Source organism: Octopus bimaculoides, chromosome 10 (genome assembly GCF_046866305.1).
Source record: "Octopus bimaculoides isolate indiv1 chromosome 10, ASM4686630v1, whole genome shotgun sequence".
In the NCBI taxonomy this organism is placed as follows: Eukaryota; Metazoa; Mollusca; class Cephalopoda; order Octopoda; family Octopodidae; genus Octopus; species Octopus bimaculoides.
Genome location: NC_142937.1, coordinates 86,145,608 through 86,171,482, shown reverse-complemented (window position 1 = coordinate 86,171,482; position 25,875 = coordinate 86,145,608). Strand labels below are relative to the sequence as shown.

Sequence of the window (25,875 nt, the reverse complement as noted above, 5' to 3'; positions counted from 1 at the left end):
GGATTGTACTTAAATTGTCACCGGGTTTAACATTACTATTTGGCCCCTGGTTGCCTTTAACAGGGTTCAGCATTTGGAAAGCAATTATAAGTAAAGAAAGACAGTAATGAAAACCAAAAGTGGATGCAGAGTATTGAGGATAAAACAGAAAAGGACTGAAAAGCAAGCAGTAACAGTCATACAGTGGTAAGAGTACACTACCACAATAGGGGTCGTATTGGTGAGTGTCAGGAATTTTTGAAGGAAGCAGTGTGCTAACAGCTAACAACTGGTGCAAGAAATTTATTCCATGCTTTGACAATTTTGATCATTAAAAAAATGTTCCTGAAAGTTAAAGGATTGTTTTGTTTCTTTTTTATCTGTACTTTTTGAATTTTATTTTATAAGTATGTCCAGGAGTCAACAACAGGGAAATAAGATGAGATTTTTTGGTCAAGTGACAATAATTATTGTAAATAAATGGTAATTCCATATGATTATACATGTTTATTGTAGTTACTATTCAGCCACAGATCAGCTTTAATCAAAAGATGTTACAATTCTGATCATTTTGAGTTATTTGTTTTACTTAGATTATTTAAATCTAAATCATTTCAAAGTCACCTTCTTTCCAGGACAAAAAAAGTGGGGATATACAAAATAGTTTTGCAAGATAACTAAGAAAATATGGGCCATTTTTTCTAACAGAAAAAAATGTTAGAATATGAAGAAAACAGATTTGAATGCTGTTTTGATACATTACAATGTAGATCGATGTACCATGGAGGGGCACCCTCTTGTTGGCATGAACATAAATTGGTTGAAATAACACAATTTCAGATAAACCAGTAAATTTGCTGTTCACTGTTCTCATACATTAGAACTCCCATTCAGATACGGCTATGAATGATGAATTCAGCATTCGTGGATGATGATTCATAACACAGAAACATGTCCCATGATCCAATGATGTCATTCATAGCCTGATGCATTTTTACATGTTGCCAGAGAGGAGAAATTTCTCCCAAGAATATTGCTGCCGCAATAAGTCTTCCTACATTCAAATGAGCACAAACATGGTAAATATCATATCACATGCATATATAACCAGACACAGAAGTCTGATGCAGGCCTCTACCTGGCCGGCTCCTGTCAAACTGTCCCACCCAAGCCAGCATGGAAGGGAGATGTTAAGTGATGATGATGATGATGGTGATGGTGATGATTAGTAATAACAACAACTACCATTAGAACCAAGAGACTTTATCGTAATAAAAATATTTTAAAACTTAAAATATAACCGGTTTTATTTTCGGTGTTATTCAATTTATTGGACAGATGTAAATTAAAACCATTGGAATAAAACTCAATTATTTAAGAATTTAAAACACTTTCATTTAGATCTGCCACCACTGCCAAACATACTGTTCCAAATGATGTATCCTTCTAAGTCTTTGGGAGAAACACTTGCTTTCACATGTATTAAAGCATCTTCAAAATCTGAAAACTGGATTGGTCGAACCTAAATAACAAATTAGAAATAAAAGGAAAATTAGAAATAAATCAAGTAAATTAAATAAATTAAATTAGAAAATTAGAAATAAAAGGAAAATTCATTAACACACACACCATCTGTTTATGCCAGTGGCACGTAAAAAAGCACCTACTGCACTCTTGGAGTGGTTGGTGTTAGGAAGGGCATCCAGCTGTAGAAACCTTGCCAGATTAGACTGGAGCCTGGTGCAGCCGCTAGGTCTTCAGACATCAGTTAAACCGTCCAACCCATGCTAGCATGGAAAACAGATGTTAAACGATGATGATGATGATGATCTAATGAAGCTACAGTTTAATGAACACCACCGCTTTATTATTAGCTAAATGTTATCACCTTAAACATGTATATATATTGTTATTCTTTTATTCTTTTGCTTGCTTCAGTCATTTCACTGTGGCCATGCTGGAGCACCAGCTTAAGCCTAATACTTATTCTATTGTATACTCTTTTGCTGAACTGCTGAGTTATGGGGATGTAAACACACCAACACTGGTTGTCCAGTGGTGATAGAGGGACAAACACAGACACAAAGACACACACACACACACACACATATAAACATATTTGGCGGCGAGCTGGCAGAACCGTTAGCACACCGGGCGAAATGCTTAGCGGTATTTCGTCTGCCCGCTACGTTCTGAGTTCAAATTCCGCCGAGATCGACTTTGCCTTTCATCCTTTCGGGGTCGATTAAATAAGTACCAGTTACGCACTGGGGTCGATATAATCGATTTAATCCGTTTGTCTGTCCTTGTTTGTCCCCTCTGTGTGTAGCCCCTTGTGGGCAGTAAAGAAATAACACACATATAAACATATATATAAACAGGCTTCTTTCAGTTTCCATCTACCAGATCCACTCACAAGACTTTGGTTGGCCTGAGGCTATAGTAGAAAACACTTTCCCAATGTGCCACGCAGTGGGATTGAACCTGGAACCTTGAGGTTGGAAAGCAAGTGTCTTACCACACAGCCATGCCTTCACCTGTTATTTTAATTTTTCTAAAGAAAAATAAAAGTTATAAAAATAACAAACTGAAAAGGAGAAGAAAAGAAAGCAAGAAAGTATAATGACCTGGTCTGCAGAAATGTTTTCAATGTCTCCAAATGAGAGAGACCTGATAGGACCTAAAGCAGCTTCTCGGCAAAGATTAGTCATATCTGCTCCAGAATAACCTTCATGAAAAATACAAACATAATTGGTTGGGTAAATGGAAGAATAAAGAGATAGACAAGCAGGACATAATTTGATCAAGCAACTAATCAGATCATATTGATTTCAAAGTTTTGCACAAGGTTGGCATTTTTGAAGGAGGGGGGAAAGTTGATTACATTGACTCCAGTACGTAACTGGTACTTATTTTATTTCATTGACCCTGAAAGGATGTAAAGCAAAATTAACTTTGGTAGAATTTGAACTCAGAATATAATGACGGATGAAATGCCACTAAGTATTTCACCCGGCGTGCTAACGTTCCTTATTTCTTTATTGCCCACAAGGGGCTAAACATAGAGGGGACAAACAAGGACAGACAAAGGGATTAAGTCGATTACATCAACTCCAGTGCATAACTGGTACTGAATTTATTGGCCCCGAAAGGATGAAAGGCAAAGTCGACCTTAAGTGGACATTAAACGATGACGATGATGATGAAAAGCTTAAGTCTCACAAGAGTTGTATAAAATCAACAGCTCTAGATTCAGTAATGTTAAGGTATGTATATTCCTTGGCATCTCCCTCGCTTTCTCTCCCCCACCCTAGTATTCTATACTTCCTACTATGTCATTGCTCCCTTCTGTACTAATATCAACTAACTGAAGTAACATCAAGGTAGCAGAGATAGGAAAATGACAGCTTTGAATACATTACCATACTTATAATTAGCATTTCAAGTTTCTGAGTTCAAATCTTGCTGATGTCAACTTCACTGTTTATTTCTCAATAATAGAGAAATAAACAAAATAAAAAATAAATTGATAAACATTGTTTACATCACACACTAATGTGACAAAGAGAATCAATAGTTTAAACATTTTCTGATCCGAAGTTAGATGGAGTGGAAAACATGATAGATCACATAATTTGGAGGATTTTTACCGATATTAGAAAATTACCTTTACTCTTGTCACAGATTTGATCAAGTTGTTCAGGTGTTAAACTGTGTTGTTGTTCTCGCAGCAAGTTCTCAACTATTGTCTTTCTCGCTTCTTTTTCTGGCAGTGGAATATAAAGGCGCCTGACGAAACGTCTTCGGGCAGCTTCATCAATTTCTTGAGGTCTAAGAAATGAAGAAGTAATTGAGCTTTAGTTTTACATTTTGGGCCCGTAAAGAATTACATTGTTTCAAGACAGTAATTAATTAATTTATTATCATTAGGAAAACGTAGGGTGGGTGGCAGAAGTAGAAAAGCTGCACTTATTGTGTTTCTTTCTTGTTCTGAGTTCAAATTCTGCCAGAATTGAATTTTCATCATTCTCACATCAATAAAATGAGCATTAGCGAAATGGGTAAAAATAAAATTTAACAATTGGGTTTATAAGGGCTGGTGAAAATGTGTGGGGACATATAACAGCATTTGGAGACATAATACAATGCTTAGGGACAACCCCTGTTTGGGGATAAATAGTACAACCCCTGAAGACACAGTGCAATACACTGAAAAATAGTACAACAGTTTCAGAAACAGCAGTATGACAGGAACAACAGTGAAACATCCATCAACATTATCATCATTTTAATGTCTTCTTTTCCATGCTTGCATGGATGGACAAAGTTTATTGAGGCAGATTTTATATAGCAGGATGCCCTTCCTGTCACTACATGTTTATGGAAAAAGTGAAATGGTTGAGGAATCAGTGCAATTTCTTTGAAGGTAAATGTCAGGAGACACAGCTGAATATCTGAAGACACAGTCTAATATCTTGAAACAGAGTCTGATGTCTGGAGACAAAGACTAATATTTGGGGGAAATGGTGCAATCTGAACATCTTTACCTATTTGTAGCTCCAATCACTAATAACCGCTCCTCAGAATCAGTAGTTGCTCCATCCTGTTGGTAAAAAAAAAGCCATAATTAACTGGAATGCTATAGAAACATATTCATTGATCCATTAACCAAAAGATACAGAATTCATATCAGAAAAATACAAGCTAGTTACATTGTTCCTTCAATAGAGGAGTTCAAGCCTAGCTGTCAGTGAGAAGACCACTTGTATACAAATGATCATACAGTTCTACATTAAAGAGATGAGGAATTATGTACATTATTTACATTTGATGGATATTTGTCCTCATCTTATTTGTTGTTAACACAACATTTTGGCTGATATACCCTCCAGCTTTCATCAGGTGTCTTGGGGAATTTTAGAACCTGGGTTCTCACCCCTAAGGTATTTTTCGATGTTATTATTATTATTCAGGTCACTGCCTGGAATCAAACTCGGAATCTTGGGGTTAGTAGCCTGCACTCTTAACCACTATGCCATATGCCCATGGGCATATGGCATAGTGGTTAAAAATACCTTAGGAATGAGAACCCAGGTTCGAAATTTCCCCCAAGACAATGATGAAGGCTGGAGGGTATATCAAAACAAAAGAGCAACTGAAGCTACAAAAATAAGGTTAAATAGTCTGGAAATTTTTCAATGAATATTGTAAGAGCTCATCCCAGAAATTTGGATGTGCTCTAGCATGGCCAGAACCAGGTGAGTAATGGTAGTGAAAGGATATATTAAATAATCATCATCATCATCATTTAATGTCCACTTTCCCATGCTTGCAAGGATGAGACGGAATTTAGGGCAGATTTTCTACAGTCAAATGGCTTTCTTATTACCAACCCTCATCTATTTCCAAGCAAGGTAATATTTCCCTGCGGAAGGGTGGAAACAAACACTGCTAGTATGACAGTGATGCTCATTTACAATCATTACATGTTGTCAAGGCAACGGTTACACACATATACACACATACATATGCTTATAAATACATAAGTTGAAAAGAAACCTCACCAATTGAACTAAAAACTCAGTTTTGATTCTCCGTGATGACTCGTGTTCATTGTCACTACGCTGAGATAACAAGGAGTCTATCTCATCAATAAAGATCACAGCTGGTTGATAACAACGGGAAACTGCAAATAGTGTACGGACAGTTTTCTCACCTTCGCCAACCTAAAAGCAAACAGTATATGTCATTTAGTCAGTATCAAATTAAAATAGCCACCTACGCATCATACTTAATGTATACACTGTTGATAGGCCAGTTACCACCATATTCATCCTGAGATAACCTCTCCTATGAATATGCTGTGTTAAGGACACAATAAATATCAGAGGGAGAGGAGGAATAGATCCAACAGCAGCCAGCAAGAATGCTACATACATTTCAGCCTTTTTGGGCCTTACATTAAGTATGATATACAGATAGCTATTTTAACTAAATATATTCTAAATACACAGAAATATATAATACATATACACATACAAACATTATCTGTGATACATATAGTAATATTATTACTGTTCCCTATATCCTGATATCTAAGCTAATGTCTTCAATAGTCAAAAACAGTGATACTATTAAGGGCCATACTAAGAGGCATATTTAAGGATATGTTTGGAACAGTAATAGAGATTAGGTAAAGCAGGTGAATGAGCTTTCATAAATGAAGAAATGACAGTTTTAGTAGATACATACATATATATATATATATATATATATATATATATATATATATATATAATTATAGTCAATATATACAGGGACCCCTCTAGGGTGATATGATAGGTTAAAGATAAGAGGAGATGAAAAGAAATCCAAAAGGGTGTAAATGAAAACAGAGGAAAAGGGCAGCAGAAGGAGAAAACAGGTAGCTAAACTAGTGTAACTTCTTTACATATAAAACTGCATTTACCTATTATGCTAAACTCTAAGAAGGCTTCAAACTTGTCCCTAAATATGCTTCTTAGCAGGAACCCTAATTATATCATTATCTTTGAATATTGCAGACATCAGTTTAGGTAAGCCATACGGTGAACAGTAACAATGATTTCAAATTTAGGTACAAGGCCAGCAATTACAGGGGAGTGGTGGTGGTGGCTAATCAATTACTGTATTTTAATGTGTATAAGGAACCCATTTTTGTCAAAAATTAGGTTAAAAAAATATGGGAGTTTCTTATACATGGATAGTATTATAATCCCTTACAAAACCTTTTTTTACAAATTTTAAACCCCAAAAATTAGGAGGTTCCTTATACATGAGTTTCTTTATACATGTTAAAATATGGTATATCAACCCCCAACACTCAACTGGTACTTATTTTATTGACCCCGAAAGGATGAAAAGCAATGTCAACTTTGGCAGCATTTGAACCCAGACAAAATGCCACCAAGTATTTTTCCCAGCATGCTAACAATTCTGCCAGCTCACCACCTTATGGTAAATAGTAATAATATTCTTTTTTACACTAGGCACAAGGCCCAAAATTTTGGCGGAGGGAGCCAGTTGATTAGATCGACCCCAGTACGCAACAGGACTTAATTTATTGACCCCCAAAAGAATGAAAGGCAAAGTCAACTTTGGCAGAATTTGAACTCAGAACGTAAAGATAAACGAAATACTGCTAAGCATTTCGCCCGGCGTGCTAACGAGTCTGTCAGCTTACCGCCTTAATATATTCTCTTCTCTAGGCACAAGGCCCAAAATTTTTGGGGAGGGAGCTAGTCGATTAGATCGAGCCCAGTATGCAACTGGTATTTAATTTACCGACCCCAAAAGGATAAAAGGCAAAGTTGACCTTGGCAGAATTTGAACTCAGAACATAAAGATAAACGAAATACCGCTAAGCATTTCGCCCAGCCTGCCAACATTTCTGCCAGCTCGCCGCCTGAATCAAATTTATAATCAATCAACAATCAATCATTTGACAAACCAGCTGAACCAACAAACTAACCAACCAACCAACCAGATATGCTGAACGAATACATCAGAGAAGAGAAACAACCGAACTTACCCATTTAGATGTCAGAGAAGATGCACTTATACTAAAAAATGTTGATTTAGACTGGCTGGCAATACATTTACCTGAAATGTGGTATTAAAACAATATATAAATATACTGACACATAATCACAGGGATATGAGTTTGAGTCTCATGGCTGGCTGGTAACAAGTTTTTCTGCAATATATGAATAGTTTATCCCATTCATGTTATTCTATTAGCATTATCCTGCGTTTGAGAATAAATTATTTCTGTATCTTTCAATACATCTCAACGCTTCTAAAGCAAACTTTGTCTACTTTCATCATAAGTTGAATTTAACATTAGTGTCTTATAAAGCTACATTTAATCCTAAAATTGCAGAACAATTTGTTACTGGGCAGTTTAGCTTAAAGGTAAAGCCCTTGATGCATAATCACAGAGATGTGAGTTCAAATCTCATGGCTGGCCAGTAACAAGTTTTTCTGCAATGTATGGATACTTTACTCTGTTCATGCTATCGTATTAAGCATCATCATGCATGTGAGAATAAATTATTTCTGTATTATATATATATATATATATATATATATATATATATATATATATAGAGAGAGAGAGAGAGAGAGAGAGAGAGAGAGAGAGAGAGTAACAGTATTAATAAAATAGATGGAATGTGTAATAGACTTTATTGGGTACAACACGTTTCAACCTATTCTTGGTCTCTTCAGGTGGTGGTGCTGCTGCTGATGGTGAAGATGATGATGCAGTGATCTTCATACACCCATTGTGCTACAGGGCCACCAACTGGAGATTTTTCATCATATTTGTCAGCACGCAGCATGCCTGACAATAGTCTAAACAAGGCAGTCGTTCACAGGACCTTCCCCCTCTCAGCTACATGCACCGTAGGAGCTGAACTCAACACTGCAAGCTAACTAGACACTTATTAAGTTTTCACTACCACTACCTGTGGACCATATGTGACAGCCTGTGAGGTCGTCGTTGTATGGAGATGTTTCCAGAAAGGCAACTTTAAAATGACATGAAATGAAAGATATAGCAAAAAAAAGTATAAGATATTGTTTGGTAAAACAAAAGGAAACAGAGAAAAAACTTATACTGACCAATTAATGTCTTGCCAGTTCCTGGAGGTCCGAAAAGTAAGAGCCCTTTAGGTGGTCCTCTCAAACCAGTAAATATATCACTAATAAGAGATGAGAAGCCATTATGTTTAGAATTATGCACATATACATGTATTTGTGTAATAATGGGGGTGTGTAGGCCTCTATGTGAGTGCAGAGATTAGGTGTATGTGTATGCTATTATCACCATTTAATGTCCACTTTTCAATTTGCACATCCTTTTTATTTAAATATGGCATTTAAGTGTGATATTTCTTAGAAATGCCCTTTACCTTCTGCTACCTGTCAGTGCACTGGTGTTTGCATTAATCATTTACATTTTATCACAATTGCACTTTTGGTTGATAGAATATCGATTTTCTCGAAATACGTTCCGCCCACATGTGCTTATAGATGTAAATGCTCATTCACAACTGTCCACGTCCACGTGCCATTTGGTGCTTACAATACCATTGCAAATAATTGTGCATTTTAGCGTTGTGGGAACTTTTTGTATTGAAATACCATATTTAGTGCTTGCAAACAACAAGGTAAATTTTTTAAAGATTATTTCAATTACAGATTTTCGATAGGATGCCTCAAAAAAAGCAAGAGTCACATTAGAAGAAAAACAAAAAAATGCTTCTGATTAGTGTTCCTTGTGGGCAAGCGAGACAGAAGAATGATGTGTGCTTCAGCGTGCTCACAATGCAGCTTCTACTTCAATCGTCAGCGCATCACAGACTGCTCAACAAGCAGAACTCTGGCGTGCTCGCAATGCTGCTTCTCACAGCATAATATTTGTGTGTGTGAGCATATATATATATATATATATATATATATATATATATATATATAGCAAACTTTACAGCAAAAAACTTTGTTCTTCCTACTGAAAACTATTCCTTTTAAATAATAAAACTAGCATCATTTTAGACAAAAGTACACTAGATCATTACATGTTTTCTCAATGCTTCACCATTTATAACTCAGAGCTTTAACATCCAAAGTGTTGAGTGTAAACATTCATATAGGTGCAGACACATATATACATATACCCCACAGGTTTCATGCAGTTTCCAATTACCAAATTAACTCACAAGACATTGGTTAGCAAGGGCTATAGTAAGAGACACTTGGCCAAGGTGCCAATTATAAGAATTACTTACGGTCGTAACATTGGCCAAACAACAATTTCTTGAATGTTTTTCTTGGCAAACTCAAGTCCAGCAATATCATTCCAGCTTACAGGAGGACCTTGATCCATTATCTAAAAAAATATCAAAATCACCATCTTGATAATGTTATATTCTTCACTCTCAGTGGCAATTAAATTTAACAAACTCTTTTATGGATAATACCAGATTCTGGATCTAACTGGGGTAATTTTTACTTAAACTTTCTTTCATTTAGGTTGCAGAGATACAACCAAATGGTGGTTAGATTACTTTGATCAAAATTTATGTATTCTATAATGAATATAAATCAAATGAAACCAAGATTAAATGTTACTGAAGAAGAGTTTTTGTTTAAGAATGTATTACACATGAACTTAAATTAACATTTCTGATTTTGAAGCTAGGTTGCACTTATAATAAACTCAATAGTAACACTATGGTTAGTATGAGTAAAAGATGAAAGGCAAAGCTGACTTTTGTAAGATTTGAACTCAAATCACAAAGAAACCAGGACAAAATTATCGCAAAGCACTCTATCCAACACTCTAATGACTCTGCTAAGTCAGCAAACATTAATTAACTTTCAATAAACTTACCTCATTAGTGACAAGCTCCACAATTTTGGGATCAAGACCTTTTAATCGCTCATCAATAAATTCATTTTCTTCATTATTCTTTGGAGCAGCCATTCTAAGAAAAAGAGAGAAATAACAGGAATTACAAGAAATCAATTGTCTGAGACTGCCTTCATGGTCTCATTTCTCCTATATTACTGGCAGATAATCTATACACTCCCTCATAAGTAACTGAAGTAGTATAAGACAGAGTACAACCTGTTAAGGGTTGCTGGTGTTGTTTAGCCCTTGGTCTGCCCTGGCTGAGCAGACCTATAATCAACCTCACTAACCTGGCTTGTTTTCAGGATTTCATTATCTAATGTGCCTTTCTCTTTGTTTAATACGGTAGGGTGTGATCTGAGGGAGATTTGGTTGCCATATTTAGAAGATCAAGTGATCACACAGAGATTTCCTTGTTGGTCAGTTAAATGTAAAGTTAAAGCAGTGGATACACTGAGCATCTACTCCATGTTTTCACAGCACAGTGAACTCCTTTAAAAATACCTGCAGGTCAGAAGTGGTTTGAAAGAGGAGTGGGGGCTGACATTGATGGTATCTTAGTTCCAGCAGACCAGGTGCCAAATGATAAGTAATGATAAACCAAAAAAAATTAAACTCACCTGTCATAATTATCTTCTTTGTTGGGCACAGGAGGGATAAATTTGCTGTTAAGGCCTCGTCTGTTGTAGAGAATATACAGAAATATATATAAATAAACACACACATATAAATGTAATGCATATAGACATACAAGTACACTTACAAATTTGTAGTACCAGTTGTACCAATATTTGTGATACTACAGTTAACTCTGCTAGATCAAAACATTACCTTGTTCCCAGACATTTCCTTGCAGCACTGCCATAAGATGAAGGTCCCATTGCTCCACCATTACTACCATTATTTCCTCCTCTACCATATTTCTTCATATTGTTGGCAACCTAATTTTGAAAAAGGAATATGTCATACAAATCAAACCCAATTATATATTTAATAATTCAGACAAAAACATATCCATTTACTTACCAACTGTTCTTTAGCAGTACGGAAGTTACTACATCTTTTATCCACCATGTTATCACTTTCAGTATCATCATCATCATCATAAACATCAGCAGCTGAGGCACCTTTACTGTTGTGATGACCAGATTTCCAGAACTTTGGAAAGTAAGAAAACAAGATTATTTACCTCACACATTTGAAAAGTATCAAATGTATTACATTAATATTAAACAAAGGACAAACCAAGACTAAACAAATATTAAACCAATATACTCTTTACTCTCTTTTACTTGTTTCAGTCATTTGACTAGCCATGCTGGACCCCAGGACTTTTTCTTTGGAAACCTAGTACTTATTCTATCGGTCTCTTTTGCCGAACTGCTAAGTTATGGGGACATAAACACACCAGCATCGGTTGTCAAGCGATGTTGGGGGACAAACACAGACACACAAACACACACACACATATATATATATACATATATACGACGGGCTTCTTTCAGTTTCTGTCTACCAAATCCACTCACAAGGCTTTGATCGGCCCAAGGCTATAGTAGAAGACACTTGCCCAAGGTGTCATGCAGTGGGACTGAACCCGGAACCATGTGGTTGGTAAGCAAGCTACTTACCACACAGCCACATGACCGAATAAATGAACAAATCTTTAAAAGCTTATAGACCTTCAGAACTACTTGAAATAAAGGTCAAATTTATATCGAAAGATTGATGACTGATATGATTGACTATTAAGGGGTAAAAAAAAACACAGAAATCATTGAATAATGAGTGTTATTCAATGCAAATAATTAATGGAAGGAATGCAAATATATTAAGACTGAAAGGAAGAAAAGATTATTATCATAAAAGCGAAGGTATTGTGAGAGAATGTGGTAGATGGGTTCCATATTAAGCATGTCGTGTGTATATGCTATATATTGATTAAGGAGTTCAATACACGACACTTGCCACCTCAATAAGAAAGTCGATCCTATCGGTGATGCCATTGTAATTTGCTTAGCACAGGTATAGGAATAAGGATCAAATAGCCGTAAACTGCGAATTTCTATCTTGCCGTAGCAGAAGCACAACCAGCAGCAGAATGTATGAGAAGGGGTAACAGCATCAGCCATAATCCTGTAGTGATGGAATCAACTGCATGTCCCCATTAATTTTGATTGTAATATCCAAAAAAAAAACGGATAAGTTCACAAAAAACTCGTGCATGCCATGTGACTGGCAGTTTTTAATTATCTAAGCAAATGTACAGCATTCGTTATATATTGATTAGGATTTCAATACACGACAGTATATGTGAGTTTGTACATGTGTATATATATATATGTTTGCAGATGAATGTGCATGAATGTTAGTATTTTATTTGTCACCATGTGAGTGAAGCAATGTTGATGTTGGCCTTCCTTGTTGACATTCTGAACAGTTACTCTATACTTTCAACGAAGTATGGAATATTAAAATCCCTTACCTGAAAAATAGGTGAAGGTAAGGGACAAGAAAAGCTCGTGATCATTTTATAATCCTGTCTCAAAATCAATTTCCTTCCAAACCATGCTTGCATGGAAAAACAGACATTAAATGAACTAATGAACAAATGAGAAAGCTAACTGCAACAAACCAACATCTCATCCAGAGAGATTTACTTTGTATCTGGCTGACACAATGGAAACCCAAGGTAGTGATAAATTGTGTGGATTATTGTGATTTAGGAAAAGATTAGTAGCCTCTTAAATTATAGAAGTGTAAAAGAATAATAAAGAGAACCAATAAAGGTAAGAACATACTGATGATCTGTTTCTCCGATTTGGAAACTGATTAGCACCAAAACTGGCATTTGGTTCCTCTGCAGGTGTCACTTCAAGAGAAAAATGAAAGATTAAATCAATGTTCTTTTCAATATAAATTACTTGAATTAGAAAGGATGTGTGGTAGTTTACAATTACAAGAGAAGAAATACATATGCTCTTACACACACAAATAAGATTATCCCTAATCAATGTCCAAAATCTGATATCTATAAGTTGGACAGATTTGTTTGTTATTTTAAAATACCTGAATAACAACAGTCGATATTAACATAATCTTGAGCAATTGTCAAATTTATGTTGTTATCATATGAATTCACCAATTCAGTTTCTGCTTTGACCCTCCTAAAGACAGACCAGTCCACAAAGTATTTAAAGCAGATAATGCTTTATAAACTGATGAAAGACAATAATGCAACAGAAGCAATCTGAAATGTTTATGGTGGTTATGAGAAAAACTGCTTAAATGAGAGAATTAACTGAAGATAGTTTGAAAGGTTTAGGGTGACTAAGGCAAGATCATTGATGATTTTTCTACAGACATAATTTGGCCGTTGCCAGTACTGCCTGACTGGCCTTCGTAGGATTTTCGAGCGAGATCGTTGCCACTGCCCCTGGACTGGCTCTTGTGCGGGTGGCACATAAAATACACCATTTTGAGCGTGGCCATTGCCAGTACCACTTGACTGACCTTCGTAGGAGTTTCAAGCGAGATCGTTGCCAGTGCTCCTGGACTGGCTCCTGTGCAGGTGGCACATAAAATACACCATTTTGAGCCTGGCCATTGCCAGTACCACCTGACTGACCTTTGTAGGAGTTTCGAGCGAGATCGTTGCCAGTGCTCCTGGACTGGCTCTTGTGCGGGTGGCACATAAAATACACCATTTTGAGCATGGCCGTTGCCAGTACCGCCTGACAGGCCTTCATGCCGGTGGCACGTAAAAGCACTCACTACACTCTCGGAGTGGTTGGCGTTAGGAAGGGCATCCAGTTGTAGAAACTCTGTCAGATCAGATTGGAGCCTGGTGTTGCCATCCGGTTTCACCAGTCCTCAGTCAAATCGTCCAACCCATGCTAGCATGGAAAGCGGACGTTAAACGATGATGATGATGATGGATAATAATGTTGCTACTGTCAATGATGATGATGACAATCATGACAGGACACACATTTCTCCTTGAATAAAAATTTCAGTCTGTTATAAGTTTTTTCTATAAAAAAAAAAATAAGTAGAAATCATATTTACCTGATTTAGAAAAGAGAGGCTTTTTGCTGAAAAAACTTCGATTCACAGGTTGGTCAGCAACAGGTTTTTCGGGTAACATTCTCTCAGAATAACTTCCAACAGTATTCTGGTTACTTTGGTTTTTGGTAGAAAACTGGAAATTAGAAACCGTGTCTCTATGTTCAGGGAACGGTGATGATGATGATGTTTTCATGTCTTTGGTGAAGTTATTACAGTTGGAATTTTGACCAATTGTAGTGAATGCAGTCTGTTTCTTGAAATTTGAATGGTTCTGAGACAACCCATTGTTGGTTTTGAAACAAGAGGTATTATTAACATTATTAACAGATGGCGGTATATTTTCATCCTTATCTGAAAGAATATAAATGAACAAAGAAAATAAATAATGTATGGGTTCATCTTTTATTCCTTTACTGGTTTCAATTATTAGACTGTAGTCAAGCTGGGACACCATCTCTTCAAGTTTTAGTCAATTACATCAAAGCCCTGTATTTATTTGTTTTATGTTTATTTACATTTTTAAAATTTAAAATTTTGTTATCAGTACAAAAATAAAGCTCAGATTATTTTTTGATAAAAAATTATCTTTAATTAACAGCAACAGGTAAGGTAGAAACAGCAGAACATTGAAAAAAATCCCTTGTGATATCTGGTTATATATCCCCTTATTTTCTGAGTTAAAATCCTTCCCAGATTTACTTTGACCAAAGTTGATAAAATAAGCACCTGAGTTGATATAATTCACTATCTGAGAAAGTAGTGCCCCAGTATGGCCACAGTCTTATGACTGAAATCAGAAAAAGGGTAAAAGAAGAAAAAAAAGGATATGATCTGAAGTTTGGGGATTATATTATATTTTAAGATTATCATAATTTACATAAATATAAAAAATTTACATCAGCCTTATAAAACCATATACTCACGTGTTAAAAGTTTATCTAGAGAATGGTTCACTGTTGAAGTTGTGCCTTTTACTGCTTCAGAAGGTATTAGCAATTCTTTACAGGAAACAGACTGATATGGTTTCTCTTCTGGAGGCTGAGAGAATCTTCCAGATGATTCCTAGAAATATATCACATAAGAGACAGTGTTGTTACGGCAAATATAGAAATGTTAGAAACTATAGAAATGTTTTGAAATTTTTGTCTGAATCATAATATCCGTATTTTTCTGCATATTTAGTAAAAAAAAAGATTCTTAAAAAAATTTTACAAAAATTTTTGGAAATTTTTTTCAGAATCATAATCTCCATATTTTTCCGCATATTTTGAAAAAAAAAAAAAAAAAATTTCTGAAAAATGTAAAAAAGTGAAGGAAATGGTTGGGTAATTTAAGAATGCTGATTTTTGCCAATTTTTTTTTGCAGATTCGTATTCCCCATAGCCGAAAAGTGGGGTTTGTGTCGAAAAATAAAAAAATGTAAGGAAAAGGGTGGTGGGAGGGGGGCGGAAGTTTTGCAGTCCATTTTTCAATGATTGCATGGGTTGGACAGGTTTTCTCCAGCACAGTTTCTTACCACAATATTTGAAGAATCACTGGTACATATAGAACATTCAACGATTACTAAGATATACAGAATGGTAAAAAAGAAATCAGGAATAATTTCATTACATATGAAATACAGAAGAATCGCAAATATTTACAGAATACTAAAAGACAAACCTTTGATTCTTTTATAATTTGCTTAAGGCATTCCATATCTAAAACATTTTCAGGAGTTAGTGAAGATTTCCAGTTGGCGCTATCTGAAATTAAGATTAGATCATCATAATCCTCATTACTACAGATGCTGCTTCTACCACTAACATTACAACTTTGTCTTTCGTCCTTCTGGGGTTAGGAAAATAAAGTAGTAGTAAAATATTGGAATCGATCAAATTAACTAACCCTTCTCATCAAATTTCTGGCCTTTAACAATTTTAATTATTTGGATTGGTGAAACAGGGAGACCACTGGACAAAACATTTTGCCGAACATGGTTGATGCCAGTGCCCGCTGACTGGCTCCCGTGCCAGTGGAACGTAAAAAGCAACCACTATGCTCTTGGAGTGGTTGGCGTTAAGAAGGGCATCCAGCTGTAGAAACATTGCCAGATCAGACTGGAGCCCGGTGCAGCCCACTGGCTTGCAAGTCCTCAGTCAAACCGTCCAACCCCTGCCAGCATGGAAAGCGAACGTTAAACAATGATGTATGTATGTTGGTACTCTACTTCTTTATCAGCCTTCGATGTTGAGGACAAGGCAATTTCTTCCACTCTGGTCATCTCATCCTCAGAGCTATGACAGTCTGTTTCCAGAGCACCTCTGGAAACAGACTCTGGGACCTATTGTTATTGATGTTTCCCCTATTATTGTCTGCTACTCTTTTATCTCCTTTACTTGAGAACACAAAACATGACAGTGAATAATGATGGTGGTGATGGGTAGTAGATTGACAGATGTGATAAAGTTTGAGATAGAAAGCCAAACAAATATTCAATTGCATTTCTTATTTTAAATCAAAATACCTATTGACCTATATTTACACCTATAATAATATTTTGTTTTTTTTAAATCAATGGATCAAACAAAAGAAACAAAATTTGAAAAAGAACTTACCATTTCTATTTTTATTGCAAAGATGAAGAGCTCCTCCAGCAAAATTATTCAAACCTGAAAAGATTCCATTAACATTGAAAAATTAGTTAATGAAGGGAAAATAATGATATACAAAAATTTGTATTTTCAACCACATCAAAACACGCCTTGTCAGTGAAAATTGGCAGATTGACAATGTGCAGAGGTTATCTGGAGCTAAATAACAACATAGAATTATATAACCCTATGGTGTCTGCTTATAGCTACATAGTCTGGACTGTTGAGCTTTTAAAGGATTCCAAAGTATGTCTTCACTAAGTACAAGATAAGCTCAAGTGCAAGCTTTTATATGATGACTTCACTAGCAACAAGCAGAGAAATTTCCCTCATATCACACCAACTGTTTTTAAAAAGAGGGCACATTGGATGATTTGAGTCCCAGTTGCACAAAGCTTTTTAAAAAATGGATTGAATCATCACAGTTCAGATGCCTTTCATCGGAGGTCTGAACAATCAGGGCTAGTCTGTGGCTAAACAATAAAACCAACAATCTATACACACTAAGGTGGAGTGAGTCACTGAGACTGTCCTTCAGTCATGGACACAGTACAGCATTAATTACAGAATACACATTAAGATATTTCATCTGGTAGACCAATATACCAAGCAAGATGTAATTCTATAATCAAAAACTCAACCAACTGTAACTCTGTGAGTAATTATGCAAAATGAATAATATCTGAAACATACTACCTTGAGTGGCATCAAAATTATCCACAATTGTCACATATTTGTTGTTATAATCGGCCAGTAACATTTTAGCAGCCTCACAAGATATTCTACAAAGAAAAGGACATAGAAAGATATGTTAGCATACTTCAAATGTGTATATTTTATATAAATCTTGTGTGATTTATCATTCATAATTATTTATGTGAAATGTGATTCAGAGCAGAATACTACTAAAAGAAAATTCTAGGGTATTTTCTAGGGCCAGATGCTTTTCCTATTATAAACCCTCACTTGTTTCCAAGTTTGGTAATATTTCCCAATGGCCAAACATGTCTTTTCACAAAAGACTGGAAATGAACAACCATCACATGATGTGATGATAAGGGTGCACGTCTTCCAAGTTCTACCTATCAAATCTACTCACAAACAAAAATTTCTTCTGCCCAGGACAATAGCAGAAAACACTTGCCCAAAGTGCCAGACATTGTGACTGAACTTGAGACTGTAAGCTTCTGAATCACGCAGCTACAAGCTGGTACATTTTATCATGCCATCAGAGCTAAAGGTATTGCAAGCAATTACATCATAAAAGTGTACAGAGAGCCATTTACAACACACAATATATTCAAAATTGTTTCAGTTTTTGATAATAATGGTTGCTCTGAAGTGTTGAAAATATTCATGGTACATCTATAACCTGATCACTGACACAGTAAGAAATGGTGAGGTCAAATCTTGGAAGATTGGACTTGATAACTGAGATGACAAAAGATCAAGGTAAGTAGTAACATGCTGTTCAGCAGACCCATCCAACCAAAGCCAGCATAGATAGATGATGATGATATCTCAAAGAGGAAAAAATTTATTTTTTCAAACATAAGAAATACACGCAATAACTTACAAGTTGGACCTGGCAGCAAGAGTTATTTGGACCATAAGATTTCTTAGAATGTCAGCTTTTTCAGATGGAGTGCCATTCTGTAATTTGTCATCAAAATATAGTTTTTGGTAATAGCTGAGGAAAGAGGCATGTGGCTCATCAAACTCCATTCTGAAAAATTAAATTTTAAAAAATTACATTAAACACATGAGAGATGAAACAAATCAGAGCACTTAACCAGTTTTCTGGCTAGGTTCCATCACCTGTTGACCAAGTACTAGGTCTCTTAATCGACTACTTGTATGCCAATGGACTGCTCAATCAAGGCTGATTAGGGACAGTTCCACAAGACGGATTTGGTTAAAGTATGTGAAACCATTAAGCTGCAATCTTATAGGATAAAAACTTTTTTATTCTAGAATATGAAGATCCAGATACTTCGACTACATCTTTCAATTCATATCTGTTATACCAATCAATATTCTGCTTCACATGTCTTTTAGTGCATTTCTGGGGGTTTTTTTTTTTTTGTAGAACATATCAATTTTCCAACATTGTGTAATTTCTAGCCTACGGACTTTCCCTATGCTAGAAATTACAGCCAAACATCCCTCAAATCACATCTTACCGACTTACAAAAAGTAGAGAACAAACTGGACAATGCAGTCCTGTGTAAATAGAAAGACGGTCTGCTTGATCAGGGCTGACCTGGACAACTCCCATCTTTGGAGAACCATAAGGTTATGCACAACAGTTTGAACCCCGACCCCAACATGACAGTAAGGAGCTGATGATAACATAAAGGACTTATATAGGGGAACTAAAATAAGAACCTGCGAAGTTCTCTCGGACATAACTATTTCTAGTAAATTGCTATATTAACTGTTCTTCATTTGAGTTTTCCCTTAATAAATACAACCTGATTCGCAGTCTCCTCTAATATAGCAATTTTGTTTTTATATCTCATAAATCGATCAACTAAGGCGATTAAAACCTTTATAAGAATTGGATGAGATATGACGGCTCGGCCGTCTCTTCCCAGTTCTTATATTAATCATTAAAATCCAGAAATACAACAACACGAGGGATAACGGTAACAACAGAACATAGTTTATTCTAGGTTGGTGTAGAGCCGTTTTGTTCCTGGGTGAACAGGCATGCCGCTAGAATACCAAAAGAAGCTTCGACCACATGTCGGGGTCGAGTTGAGACATACGTGTTGTCACCACCGCTGCTAGAGAGAAAAGAGATACGTGTTGTCGCCACCGCTGCTAGAGAGAAAAAAGCGCGAACTCTATTGCTTTTTCTCCACCTGTTGCATTGGGCATGCGTGCTCGGGTACTTCCGCTGACGGCAAATCCCTTGCACATGCGCAATGGCACTTCCCAAGATGGCGGCCACACGCGCCACTGCACCTTCAACTCACAGTGGTTTTGTAATTACGATGGAAAGATGAAGAAAAATACTATTTTACAATGTAATTCCTAACTTCGTAACTTCAATCCTGGTTGCCGAAATGAATGTAGAAAAACACACATAGAATTTTAAAGTATAAATTCACAAATAAAATAAATAGGATCTTTTTTAAAACGGGGGCCACATTTTTCATTAACGAAACACTTTGAAACTTGGAACACTGGTAGAATGTGTCATATAAAACATCTTTTTCTCTTAGTCTTCTTAAAAAAAAAGAAATCCATAAGTTATTCCATGTTAAAGTTGTCGTATTTCTGTAATCTCAACCAATCACTGACGTCCATTCAGCCGATATACATTAAGTGCCGACTACATAAACAAACGATTCTGAAACAATTAACCCTAACCCTAACGTTAGGGTTAGGGTTAAAGCAAATTTAAAATGAAAAAAGCAAATAAAACGAAGGTATGGACATTAAATACGCTTTACACCGCTTAATCAGCCAAAGGAGTAAATATAAACAACTGAATACTTGTCAGTGATTGGTTGAAATTATCGAAATAAGACAATTTTTTACATGAAATAAATTCGAATACAAAAATATTTTTCTGTTCTATAACACAAAATAGATAAGTATACGAAGTTTGAAAGTCTTTCCGTACCAAAAACACTACATAAAACATTAATGAAAAATGTGGCCCCCGTTTTAAAATAGATCCAATAAATACAAATATACACTATCATCACCAAAGATTTAAAATCTAGCTTATTCGTTTATCACGTTTCGTTTATCAGTTGAAACGTTACCATATATATAGGTAATTTTTCAGATTAACACCCGCACGATCTTCACTAGGGTTACGGTTAAGGACGGAATTCCCTGACCCAAACTCTAACCCTAAAACCCTAACAGTAACTCTAACACCCTAGTAAAAATCGTGCGGGTGTTAATCTGAAAAATTACCTATATATATATATATATATATATATATATATATATGTATATATATATATATGAGCGATGACATAAATCGACTTGCAAGAAATAACAGTGAAATCATGCTTATTCTATACGCTACCCTCTTAAAAGGAGAGAGACACATTAAATAAATTAGTCTTAGATAAGCAATACTCGAGAGAAAAACGAAGTAACCATGGCTGGTATACATTAAATCCTAAGTCTACTCAATCAAAGTTGACCCGGGCTAAGCAAAAGCATAAACATGTGTATTCCATAACATTAAAATCAAAGATTGTTCATAACTCTAAACAGTATTATTTCGCTGAAATTATATCATCATTACATTATATTACCTTCTTGTGCAATATCATTCACTTTGAAGAAAGTTTAACAGTTTTATGAAGTTTTCTTTTCTTTCCAGTATATGTCCAACAAGTAAACACTGACTGTATTTCCCGCAGTTTCAATATTTCCGCCGGATGACAGTCTCTCCCCCCCCCCTTCACTCTCCCTTTCTCTCTCTCTTTCTCTGTATATATCTATCGCACATTCTTTCCAGGTAGTATCTTTCTCTTCTCTCTCTCTTTATCTATCTGTCTTTCGCAGATTCTGTTAATCTATTTCTCTGTTTATGTTTCTATCTACTAGAAACACAATACAGAGAAAATTTGTAAGAAAAGAAACTCAAATAAAGTGAGAAAGAAAGAGCAAGGAAAATAACTTGACAGATTAAGAAAAAGAGCGAGGAAGATAGAAACAAAATATATTTATGTATAGGCATACCTACACAAATGTGCCCGCCACCTGATTTTGTTTCTTTGTAACTTTCAGAAAAGTGGAACTTAATATGAGAAAAAAAAAGAAATTGATGGGTGCGCTTACATACATACTGACACATGTCGCATACATATCTACAAAATAAAACTTGAAATTTTGGGAGAAATGTGATGTGTCGGACTACATGTGTGACCCCCACCCTCCTCTGTTTTTGAAAATTAAATTCCGATATAATTAACTATGTTGCAAGCATTTAAGCCAGGTCTCTGGATTAAGAATAACTTCGTCCCTTCGGTCTTCAAGACTAAGAAAAGGTTATGAGCGATGCTGACCTTTTGCCAGCTTAAAGCATTTTCATAAGTTTGTTCTAAACGTCCTTGCTTGTTTTTAGACTTTTACGTTCTTATTTCTTTATTGCCCGCAAGAGGCTAAACATAGAGGGAACAAACAAGGACAGACGAACGGATTAAGTCGATTACATCGACCTCAGTGCGTAACTGGTACTTAATTTATCGACCTCGGCGGAATTTGAACTCAGACGAAAGACCGCTCAGCATTTCGCCCGGCGAGCTAACGATTCTGCCAGTTCGCCGCCTTCTTGCTCCTTACGTTCTGAGTAATATAAAGCTTTCCTTACATAAGGCCTAGGTTATTATATTAGTTGAAAAAAAAAATGGGAACGTCCCGGGAAATACGTTCTGTAAAATGTTAAATGTGCGCTTCAGCAAACGGAAGAAAAAAAGACCGGGACTACCAGAAGTAAGAGCCGCCTACGTTTGCGCAAGCTCAGTGTTGAGATTGTCTCAGTGCAGCTCAGTAATAATGGCAAGCACTACCGTTAATGATAGTGTAGATGCACAGAAGCCGGAGAATTTTGATAAACAAACCCTTTTAGCTGTTTTACAATTCTTGCGGAAAAGCAATTTAAAGGTAATGGCCAAAACAAAAATAATCTATATAAAGTTTTTAAATAATTGTTTTTTAATATTGTTAAAATTCAGCCGTTGTACTTGTGAGTTAAATCCAATTTGTTGTAAATAATTAACCGTTGATTACCATTTGGCAAATAATTAAATATTGCCTAGTTTTAAAATAATTACTCAGGTATATATTTAGAAAATTAAATGGGAAAACTGGCGCACTTTATTATTATATTTTCTTTTCATGATTAATGAGGTACACTTAGACTTCGTTTTCGTTATCTTTATTAAATATGTGGTGGAAACAAACTTGACTTGCCCAAACTGGCATAACTACAGGGTTTTACCCCCCAGACTTTGTGACCTCCCAAAGTCTGGGGGGTAAAACCCTGTAGTTATGCCAGTTTGGGCAAGTCAAGTTTGTTTCCACCACAGACTTTGGGAGGTCACAAAGTCTGGGGGGTAAAACCCTGTAGTTATGCCACCAACAAAGGAACTTCTGCTTTGTCGATCGGTTTACTAGAAATCGCAACCTGGTCTCCCTCGAATCATACACACCCTGTTTAAAAAACAAAGGCCACTAATGTAGTCTTGTAATATACTTAACCTAATGAGAGGGTGGATAGTCACGCCTGGATCGAGGTTGACCGAGTGTTGAACAATATCTAGAGTCCGAGAAAATATGATTGTCTCTTTTGGTAAAAAATATCAAAGCAGTTAAAGAGTTCTGGCGTTTCAGATATTGCTCTTGTAGGGCTGAGAATGAAGCTGATCGATGGAATATAACGCGATTATCTTCTTTTATTACTTTTGTGTCTCCAGATCGGCCAAACCTATAATTAAAGCCATCCTAACCATGGCCATCCTTTTTTTAAGGGTATTTAAAACTGCATTGTGTCCTTCCGTTTTCTAAGAGTTTGATAGCAGGAAGGGAGATCTGGCTGCTATTTCTTGCAAATCAAAAGACCTTGTGGAGGCTCCCTTATTTTTATTGTAGTCACTAAATATAAATTAATAAAGTGTTATAAGAAACTCCTTTTCAAATGAATCTGTCATGTACGGCTCCATCATTATTGTGTTGTCAGTAGTCACGGTGATAACCGTCGACCTTTCAACACTTTTCTCTTCCTTGATGAAAGGCTATTTCCCGAAACGTCTCAGCTCATCCCATTGCACGTAACCTTATTTTAAGAATAAGATTACTTGTTATTTAATCCCAGAACAGCACCGATCAAGCAGACCGTCACTTCTCTGCAAGCAAAGTAATGTTTTTCCATTACTGGACATTTTTCCAAAAACGATTGGAGACAAATAACATTGCTTGTATGATGGTGACACTCATACAACTATAGCATCAATCAACACAAGGCAGTACAAATACACATAGTGTGTGTATATATATATATGTGTGTGTGTATATATATATATATGTGTGTGTGTGTGTGTATATATATATATATATATATATATATATATATATATGCATGCATATACAACAGGTTTCTTTCAAATTCGATCTACCAAATCCACTTATAATGCTTTGGGCACCCTGAGGCTATATTGGAAGACACCTGCCCAAGGTGCCAAGCAAGGGAACCAAACCCAAAACTAGGTGGTTGGGAAGCAAACATCTTACCCACACAGCTCTGCCCATGCCATTTGGTAAAACACAGATGCTAAAAAGGAACCACTACATGGTCACTTCGTCTGTTGCTATAAATAGCAACCAAATCTCTCTTTTTTTTTTTTTTTTTTTTTCTTCCAATCCTCACTAATTTATGGGTTCATTTCATAAAATTAGTCAACCTATCCTGGTGATACAAAACATCTGTCCTTTTCTCACTCGTTTTAGAGTACAGAATCCCTTCTTCGCCAAGAAGCTAACATTAAAGATGAAGATGTTAAAATCGAAAGTGCAGAACCAAGTGAGTCTGAAGTGTCCCATGCTTTGGCTGCCTATAAAAGGTTTGTGTATGTTTTTTGTTGTTGTTGTTTAATCCTGGATCAGTCCTGGTTGAGCAGATGCATGGTCATAAATATTTTAGGAATGGCAATCTTGTTTTTCTTAGTTTTGCTGTTGTTTTTTTGTTTGTTTGTTTTTCAAGCAGTGTGCACCCAAGGCCACTTTACCAAATGTGTCCCTTTCCTTTTTTCTTTTTTTATTTTTGTTTTGCAAACTGTAAATGTGAGATTTAGCTGCTGTGCAACCATGCAGAGGCTCCTACACCATTCCCTATACACTTGTTTGGTTTATCGCAGCTTCATCATCATCGTTTAACGTCCGCTTTCCATGCTAGCATGGGTTGGACGATTTGACTGAGGACTGGTGGACCAGGTGGCTACACCAGGCTCCAATCTGATTTGGCAGAGTTTCTACAGCTGGATGCCCTTCCTAACGCCAACCACTCTGAGAGTGTAGTGGGTGCTTTTATGTGCCACCGGCACGAAGGCCAGTCAGGCGGTACTGGCAAAGGCCACGCTCGAAATGGTGTACTTTACGTGCCACCTGCACAGGAGCCAGTCCATCAGCACTGGCAACGATCTCGCTCGAATGTCTTACTGACAACGGCCACGCTCGAAATGGTGTATTTTACATGTCACCTGCACAGAAAAGAAAATCTTTTGTTTGTTCACAATTTTTGTTTTAATTATCATGTCAACACAAGACCTGATTATATTGAACATTAATTAATGGATAATCTGTTTATTTTGTTTATAGTGAGGATGATCCAACCCTCTATGATGATTATTATACAGATCTGATGAATTTTATTGAATCTTGTTTAGATGTTCATAAGGTGAGATTTTTGTTTCATGTCTTATATTTTGTATTTTTTATTTTTTTAAAGAAACTATTACTGATAGGTTATCCTCATGCTGAAAGCCTAGTTCGGCATGCTTCCAACAGAGTGGCCTCCACTAAAGGTACCAAACAGTCTGGTGGGAGTGTAAGACCAGTCAACCACCATCCAATAACAGCAACTGTTCATCTGATAGGATTGAGCACAGTTTTAGTCTGACTTGTTTCACCCATGGATCTTGGGTTGACATGGCTATAAGACAACACTTGTTCAAGATGCCATGCAATTGAACCTGGAACCATGTAATT

At 36.1% G+C, this 25,875-nt stretch overlaps 2 protein-coding genes across 3 annotated transcripts in view; one reads left to right on the top strand and one right to left on the bottom strand.

The window, feature by feature from the left end:
• Nucleotides 1–1,226: 1,226 nt before the first annotated feature.
• LOC106871319 (fidgetin-like protein 1) lies at nucleotides 1,227–22,577 on the bottom strand. Of its 2 annotated transcripts, none has more exons than XM_089358933.1 (20): nucleotides 21,423–22,577; nucleotides 18,713–18,862; nucleotides 17,833–17,918; nucleotides 17,101–17,154; nucleotides 16,166–16,248; nucleotides 15,427–15,565; nucleotides 14,504–14,854; nucleotides 13,237–13,307; nucleotides 11,462–11,593; nucleotides 11,267–11,376; nucleotides 11,056–11,115; nucleotides 10,415–10,508; nucleotides 9,810–9,910; nucleotides 8,644–8,723; nucleotides 7,550–7,620; nucleotides 5,544–5,705; nucleotides 4,527–4,582; nucleotides 3,647–3,810; nucleotides 2,607–2,707; nucleotides 1,227–1,501 (listed from the first exon to the last, which is right to left on the bottom strand). In XM_089358933.1, exons 2-20 carry the CDS (start codon nucleotides 18,859–18,861, stop codon nucleotides 1,373–1,375), a joined length of 2,193 nt encoding a protein of 730 aa, XP_089215059.1. In that variant the 5' UTR covers nucleotide 18,862; nucleotides 21,423–22,577; the 3' UTR covers nucleotides 1,227–1,372. The 2 variants fall into 2 exon arrangements, with proteins under 2 accessions (XP_089215059.1, XP_089215058.1); XM_089358932.1 differs by having other exon boundaries at nucleotides 21,857–22,577.
• Nucleotides 22,578–22,634: 57 nt separating this feature from the next.
• LOC106871336 (transcription initiation factor TFIID subunit 5) overlaps nucleotides 22,635–25,875 on the top strand; it is a 19,525-nt gene continuing 16,284 nt past the window's right edge. Inside the window, exons 1-3 of the mRNA XM_014917736.3 lie at nucleotides 22,635–22,776; nucleotides 24,619–24,731; nucleotides 25,486–25,564. Of these exons, the coding sequence (XP_014773222.1) occupies nucleotides 22,669–22,776; nucleotides 24,619–24,731; nucleotides 25,486–25,564 (300 nt within the window). The 5' untranslated portion in view covers nucleotides 22,635–22,668. The remainder of the gene's footprint in view (nucleotides 22,777–24,618; nucleotides 24,732–25,485; nucleotides 25,565–25,875) is intronic.

Excerpts from the sequence above, each read along its gene's own strand:
- LOC106871319 (XM_089358932.1), bottom strand. The coding sequence starts at position 21,978 with ATGTATGCGACATGTGTCAGTATGTATGTAAGCGCACCCATCAATTTC. Across the intron at positions 17,919-18,712 it reads CTTGCTGCCAGGTCCAACTT|AATATCTTGTGAGGCTGCTA; the intron begins GTAAGTTATTGC and ends TTTTCTTTGTAG. Across the intron at positions 15,566-16,165 it reads AAATTATAAAAGAATCAAAG|GAATCATCTGGAAGATTCTC; the intron begins GTTTGTCTTTTA and ends ATATATTTCTAG.